Source organism: Seriola dumerili, unplaced genomic scaffold (assembly GCF_002260705.1).
Source record: "Seriola dumerili isolate Sdu_G_001 unplaced genomic scaffold, Sdu_1.0 BDQW01001186.1, whole genome shotgun sequence".
Lineage (NCBI taxonomy): Eukaryota > Metazoa > Chordata > Actinopteri > Carangiformes > Carangidae > Seriola > Seriola dumerili.
This window is the reverse complement of record NW_019175441.1, coordinates 305,657-313,385: the sequence shown is the minus strand read 5'-3', so window position 1 is coordinate 313,385 and position 7,729 is coordinate 305,657. Positions and strand designations below refer to the sequence as shown.

The following is a 7,729-nucleotide window of genomic DNA, read 5'->3' as shown; positions in this document are numbered from 1 at the left end:
TGAGTGAGTGACGAGAGCGACGATGTTCTTCTCCAAGTCTTTTCCAAACAGAGACATCACTGAACTGAAGATGTACATCAGTCGATCACTCACTCGATTCTCTGTCGCCTTCAGCACCAGACCCACTGCACTAACTTCATGAACTCCTTCTTCTGAGCTGAACAAGTCAAATAATCTTTGACTGACGATGAGATCATGTTCAGTCCAAACATATACCTCATGACTGATCTGGTTCTTTCATCCAGTCGACTTCTCATCTCCTCCAGCTTCTGTTTCTTCTCTGTGTCTCCTCTCTCCTTCGTCTTCTCAGTCAGGAAGTCCAAGTGGACCTGAGAGGACACTGAATTTACATTCAGGGCGATCTGCTCCAGCCTGACGACATGTTGGTAGGACTCTTCAAGCAAATTAGTCTTCTCTGTCGTCAGGTCTTTCAATCCCTCTTCTAGAGTTTCCAAGAGGCTCGACTTCCTCTGACTCTCTGACTTATTGGCTTCATACTTGTCTTTCATGTCTTGTAGAGTCCTCTGAACTTTTCTTGTCTTGGTGACATAGATCCACTTTTCTTTCTCATGATCTGATGCAGGACACTTCCTGGTACATGAAGTACAGCGGCCTCCTTTCATCACCTCACAGTCTTTAGGACTCGGGGCAACTGTGCATCCTGGATAGTGACAGTTCTCTTTACAGACATTACAGGTCACAGCTCCTTCATAAAAGGAAATCGACCACAACACCCCCCCACCCCCACCTTTGATATCTTTAGTCTCTTTGTAGACCTCATCCACTTCTACAGTGAAGTCTTTATTCTTCTCCATCTCATGTTCATGTTTCTCCAGAGCTTCTTGAGTCTGTTTGATCTCAGTCTGTTTCAGTTCAATCAAACCAATTCTCTCCTGCAGGTTCTGGATGCAGGCCGTCAGTCTGACGCATGAATTCAACACTTCAACTGTTTTCTCCAGTTTTTGAGGTTTAGTTTTTTCCAAAAACTTCGTAAACTGACTCATTCCTTGCATGGTTACTCTCCAACCATTCTCTAAACCAAACTCTGTTTCCTCTGTTCTCTTCTTTCTGGCAGTTATCAAACAGGAAGTGAACAGGTTGATTCTTCTCATCTCTGGCACATTTAATTTTTGCAGCTTCAAGAGCTTGAAGAACATTTTTTGGTTTTCTTCCAGTTGAGTGAGTGACGAGAGCGACGATGTTCTTCTCCATGTCTTTTCCAAACAGAGACATCACTGAACTGAAGATGTACATCAGTCGATCACTCACTCGATTCTCTGTCGCCTTCAGCACCAGACCCACTGCACTAACTTCATGAACTCCTTCTTCTGAGCGGAACAAGTCAAATAATCTGTGACTGACGATGACATCATGTTCAGTCCCTCTGGTGTCTCCATATCCAGGAGTATCAATGATGGTCAGAGAGTAGGGCAGAGTGTTTTCTTTAAAGTCAAAGATCTCGTACACGATCACATCAGATGTCTGACTTTCTGTCTGACTTCTCTCCTCCTCCTCTTCGATCTCAAACCAGATGTCGTCATCAAACTCTACTCCCATGGCGTAGTTGACCAGAGTGTTGATCAGAGTAGATTTCCCTGTTCCTGTTTCTCCCACAAGTAAGATGGTTTTATTTACCTTGTTCAGATTTCTTTCACCAACAGTCCTTCTGGTCAGAGTACCGATCCTCTCTGTCTTTGGTCTCAGCTGGTATCGAGCAGGAGATCCTGAACTGATCTGAGAACTTTTGGAGATGATGTCCTTGTATTTTGATGAGATGTTACTGATCCTGTGGAGGAAGTAGAATAAAGCTCAATCCACAGAGACAGAGTGAGAGAGACAGAAACAGCTTCATGATGACTGTGATGAAGAGTGTAACTGCACTGCAGACTACAGTCTCTGACAGCCAGGTGAAAGGTGAGCTCGTACTGATTCTATCACTGGATCTGAAGCAGCTTCAGTGTGTTCATGTTTCTGAGGAGCTTGTAGCGTCACTGTCTCTTTCAGTCACAGTGTATTGTTGCTGCCTGTTGTTACTCACGTTGCCATGGTGATTCCTGGTGCAGAGCTCCACACAGTGAAGGTGAATCAGGTGTGATGGTGTCTGAGGTTTGGTCTCTGCATCAGATTAAAAACAACCAATAAAACATTAACAACAGATTCATTCATCAGCAATGAAAGAATATTACACAATAAATGGACTCTACCAACTCACAGTTAAACCTGAAGCTGTTTTCAAACCTGTAGTTGGTCTGATCTCGTCTGAATCACTTCATCAGGAAACTCTTTTCCTCTTAGTTCAGTTACTTTTCTCCAAGACGAAATCCAAGTAAAGCTAAATGTATAAAAGGAAGGTGAGAAAGTTCTCAGTCTGTGTATCGTTGGATGATCCACAATTCATTACTAAGTGAAGGAAGTAAGGAAATCTGTTATTTCTTTCAAATTTGTGTTCAAACCAAAAAAGAAAAAAACAACAATCATCAGTTCTTGGTTGTTGATACTTTTACTTTGTTCACTTTTACATTGAAGAATGAAAAGGTCCGAGTTTGTTTTGTCCTTTGATTTTCTTTCAGAAACAGCTGATCAACAAAGAACAAGTCGTTAATTGACTTGAAATACAAGATGTTTTTCTTCTTCATGGTCAAAAAGCAGATGATTAGAATTTAAAAATTGTTTGATTTTCTTTTTCTTTTTCATACAACAAGAAATAAAATCACTAGAAAACAGAACCAAACTAAAGTCAGTTTTCTCTTGATATTCTGAGGCGGGATGTGATCATTGACAGGACCGGAGCCCCACATGTAGGACTGGCTCTGTGACTGAGGCTTTAGCTCAGGTCCACATGGGTCAGTACATATTAAGCCTTGTGCATATGTTCCTTGTCATTATGAATGATTTCCCACAGGATTACAGCGTTAGTGATTCTGCTCAGTCTCCTAGAATTACAGTTTGTAAAGTGATGGTATAGTTTGTTCTATAGTTCAACTTCCTCTTTAGGACTTGATCCTAAAATAAATCAACAACAGGACAAAACCACATCAGATGAAACATCCATTCATCATCATCCTCATCATCACCATCATCATCATCCTCATCATCATCCTCATCATCACCATCATCATCATCCTCATCATCATCATCATCATCATCATCATCATCATCATCCTCATCATCACTAAACCTACACGTCAGTTTGTTCTAGGACAAAAATAAACAGCATCTTTTTTCATTGGTAAGAATTTATACTTTCTGTATTTATATTATACGTATGGAAACATTAAGGTTGAGTCATAGATAATATTGAATACATCTTTCCATCAAATTACTATATTCATCTTTATTATGTTTTCCCACTTATTTAAAGAACTTATTGGCTTTTTAAAGAAAATCTATGAATTTAATTTAGTCAAAAACAAAATCATTACAATTGTGTCTTTGTTCTTAAATAAAAACCTCAAAAGTTTCATGTCTTTCATGTTTTCAGCATTAATAATAAAACAATGAAATAATAATTAAATTGTATGACAACTTTAAATAGAAGAATATAGTTATTAGATAGTTACGTTCAGTTAAGTGAAGTGAATAATTTGCTGTTATATTTTTCATCCCCTATCTTGTGTTAAAGTTTCCCATCATTCCTCTGTCAGAGATCTTACCTGTGCTGTTGGTTCAGGAAGCTCTGTGATGCTGAGGAGGAGGAGGAGGAGGAGGAAGAGCAGAGAGGAGTCAGTGTTCACAGGCTTTATATCATGAGAAGGGGCGGGCTCTCTGTGGTCACATGATTTCACTGAAACTCTCAGTTTACCTGAACAGACTTAACACAAACACCTGATGTCACTGCAGGTAACTAAAGACACGTCAACATCATGAACCTTTGGAGAAGAACAACATCTCTGGAAAGTTTCTGAATTCAGTCAGAGCAGAGTCACAAGTTTGAACCAGAGTGAACTGATGAGGAATCAGGTTGTTCAGACTCTTTGTCTCTGACCTAAGGGACTGACCTCTAAAAGTTGGTGTCAGTAGAACTTCTGAGCAAGAGAAGCCATGTGAGGACATTAAACTACAGTCACAATCATATCATGAAGAGAAGACACCATGTCCTCTCCTGGACTGTCCGGTCAGAGTAACAGTCCAATGCAGCAGCTGCAGCCTCAGTCACTGTGCTTCACCCTGCACATAAAACTGAAAGCATCTTCCTCCAGCTTTATCTGACGGACGACCTCGCCCGTATTATCACTGCAGAAGTCTGTTTCCTCATGTTTGCCTTGATAGAAGTCTCTGAAGGTTTTCTATGCAGAAGAGAATTTAATCAGTGAATATATATAAAGAAATCAACTTTGTTGTCTTCACCTTTTACTTTACTTAACAATGAAACATGACGTCTGTTCAGCAGGTCATTTCCACATTGTTCAGCTGATAGTCTGCTGTGTCAGAGGTCACTGACAATGTTCAGCAAAGCTCATTAAAAATGCATCAACATAAAATATTTTTTCATACTGTTTATCATAGTAACAAGAACAATGGAGGATTTTTACTAAACCTCCTGCAAATGATCAAAAAGGCTGTAAAACTTTATCACCTCATTCAGTTTGATGTATTGAATCACTTTGTTCAGTTTAGCTGGTAGCTGTACCGTTTATTCTGGCACTTTGTTAACAAGTCCTAAACCTGTAAATGTGACTATTGTCAACTTATTATATTTTGAATTTGAGAGAAAAAAAGTTTCTTATTTCCACAGTCACAGATCAACATGATGATCCATGTGTCACCTGATGGATCTCAGTCCAGTGTTCCCTCTCTTTTCGCTCTGTGTTTGGTCTCCACCAGCTTTAGCTGCTAAAAGCTGCTACATTCAGCAGCTGCTCTGGCTGAGTCTGTCTGATGAGCAGGTAGAGGACAGTGGCTGCTGGGAACCAGGTCATCAGGTATCCTGTTAGTTTTTCAGCTCTGATCAACCTTCCATCTTCTACATCTCATGGCCGACAGCAAAACCATTGTGAGGTCATGACAAAACATGACCTTTGACCTTGGAACAAAACACAGTTTTGGCCTTGTGAACACGATATCTCAGTAACACTTTGAAGGAATTTCTTCAAATTTGGTAAAAACGTTCACCTCAACATCCATTCAAGGATGACCTGATTAGAATTTGGGGGTCAAAGGTCACAGTCACGGTGACCTCAGAAAACACCCTTTAGCCATTACTCAAGACTTCACAGCAATTATGACAAACTCTCACACTGGTGGTTCATATTCTCTCTGACTCTGGATGAACAGGATGTAACCTGGGACTAGTCTGAGTGGCGGAGGGATATGACCACGAGGAGGTGATTCTAGTTCTTCATGTAAAGAGAAAACAATCCTGCACTGCGTGACAAACACAGGGTGTGATCACAGGACGACTCAATACAAAGATGTTCTCACTGATGTTGTTCTTCCTATCTACCCATCTCCTGAGCAGCCAGGAAGCTAGATAAGCTGCGTGACTGTTCGTGACAAGAGGAGTTACAGTCCTAAGCCAAAGCCCACGGTTCACCACCAACCTGTTCACGTCTCCCCAGACGTGTTTTGGACACTCGGGTAAAGAGAGGAGCAGAGTTGTCAACCGACCACCACCTGGTGATGAGTTGGATCAGATGGTGGGGGAAGACGCCGCGCAGACCTGGTAGGCCCAAACGGGTTGTGAGGGTCTGCTGGGAAAAGCTGGCGGAAGAACCCGTCAAGATGATTTTCAACGCACACCTCCAGCAGAGTTTCGACCGCGTCCCGAGGGCAGTGGGGGACATTGAGTCCGAATGGGCCTTGTTCCGCTCTGCTATTGTTGAGGCGGCTGTTGCGAGCTGCGGCCGCAAGGTAGCTGGGGCCAGTCGTGGCGGTAACCCCCGTACCCGCTGGTGGACACCAGCGGTGGGGGAAGCCGTCAGGCTGAAGAAGGAGGCCTACAGGGCGTGGTTGGCCTGTGGGTCTCAGGAATCAGCTGACTGGTACTGGCGGGCCAAGCGGAGCGCAGCCGCGGCAGTTGCTGAGGCAAAAACTCGGGACGTGGGAGGAGTTCAGTGAGACAATGGAGGAAGACTATCGATTGGCTCCAAAAAGGTTCTGGCAAACCGTCCGACGCCTCAGGGGGGGAAGGCGGCAACTCGCTCACACTGTGTACAGTGGGGGCGGGGAGCTGCTGACGTCAACTGGGGATATAGTAGGACGGTGGAAGGAATACTTTGAGGAGCTCCTCAATCCCACCAACACGTATTCCGTAGAGGAAACAGAGACAAGAGACCTGGGGATGGATGATCTAATCTCCGGGGCAGAAGTCGCCGACGTAGTGAAACAACTGCGCGGTGGCAGAGCCCCGGGGGTTGATGAGATCCGCCCTGGGTATCTCAAGGCTCTGGATGTTGTAGGGCTGTCTTGGTTGACACGCCTCTGCAACATTGCGTGGACATCGGGGGCAGTGCCTTTGGAGTGGCAAACCGGGGTGGTGGTCCCCATCTTTAAGAAGGGTGACCAGAGGGTGTGTTCCAACTACCGTGGAATTACACTCCTCAGCCTCCCTGGTAAGGTCTATGCCAGGGTACTGGAAAAGAGGGTCCGATCGATAGTTGAACCTCAGATCGAGGAGGAGCAATGTGGTTTTCGTCCTGGGCGTGGAACTGTGGACCAGCTCTTTACCCTCGCTAGGGTGCTGGAGGGAGCATGGGAGTTTGCCAATCCAGTCCACATGTGTTTTGTGGATTTGGAGAAGGCTTACGACCGTGTTCCCAGGGGCTCCCTGTGGGGGGCACTCCGGGAGTATGGGGTGGATGGCCCCTTGTTAGTGGCCATTAAATCCCTGTACCAAAGGAGTGTGAGTCTGGTTCGCGTAGCCGGCAGTAAGTCGGACCTGTTCCCGGTGAGGGTTGGACTCCGCCAGGGCTGCCCTTTGTCACCGGTTCTGTTCATAACTTTTATGGACAGAATTTCTAGGCGCAGCCGGGTGGTGGACGGGTTTGGTTTCGGTGGCGGGAGGATCTCGTCTCTGCTTTTTGCGGATGATGTGGTCCTCCTAGCTTCATCGAACGCCGACCTTCAGCTCTCGCTTGGGCGGTTCGCGGCCGAGTGTGAAACGGCTGGGATGAAAATCAGCACCTCCAAGTCTGAGGCCATGGTTCTCAGCCGGAAACGGGTGGATTGCCCGCTTCAGGTCGGGGGAGAGGCTCTGCCTCAGGTGGAGGAGTTTAAGTATCTCAGGATCTTGTTCACGAGTGGGGGTAGGATGGAGCGGGAGATCGACAGGCGGATTGGGGCGGCGTCAGTAGTGATGCAGGCGCTGAACCGGTCCGTTGTGGGGAAGAGGGAGCTAAGCCGGAAGGCGAAGCTCTCAATTTTCCGGTCGATCTACGTTCCGATCCTCACCTATGGTCATGAGCTTTGGGTAATGACCGAAAGATCGAGATCGCGAATACAAGCAGCCGAAATGAGTTTCCTCCGCAGGGTGGCCAGGTTCAGCCTTAGAGATAGGGTGAAGAGCTCGGTCATCCGGGAGGGACTCGGAGTAGAGTCGCTGCTCCTCCATGTCGAGAGGAGCCAGTTGAGGTGGTTCGGGCATCTGGTGAGGATGCCTCCTGGACACCTCCCCAGGGAGGTGTTTCGGGCATGTCCCACCTGGAGGAGACCTCGAGGCCAACTGAGGACACACTGGAGGGATTATATCTCTCAGCTGGCCTTGGAACGCCTCGGGATTCTCCCGGAGGAA

General features: G+C 45.6%; 1 protein-coding gene across 1 annotated transcript; it reads right to left on the bottom strand.

Moving 5' to 3' along the window:
* Window positions 1-784: 784 nt before the first annotated feature.
* LOC111238032 (septin-5-like) lies at window positions 785-2,389 on the bottom strand. Its single transcript, XM_022767407.1, has 3 exons — window positions 2,213-2,389; window positions 2,039-2,115; window positions 785-1,786 (listed from the first exon to the last, which is right to left on the bottom strand). The coding sequence occupies exons 2-3, from the start codon at window positions 2,044-2,046 to the stop codon at window positions 970-972; spliced, it is 825 nt and encodes a 274-aa protein (XP_022623128.1). The 5' UTR covers window positions 2,047-2,115; window positions 2,213-2,389; the 3' UTR covers window positions 785-969.
* Window positions 2,390-7,729: the final 5,340 nt, after the last annotated feature.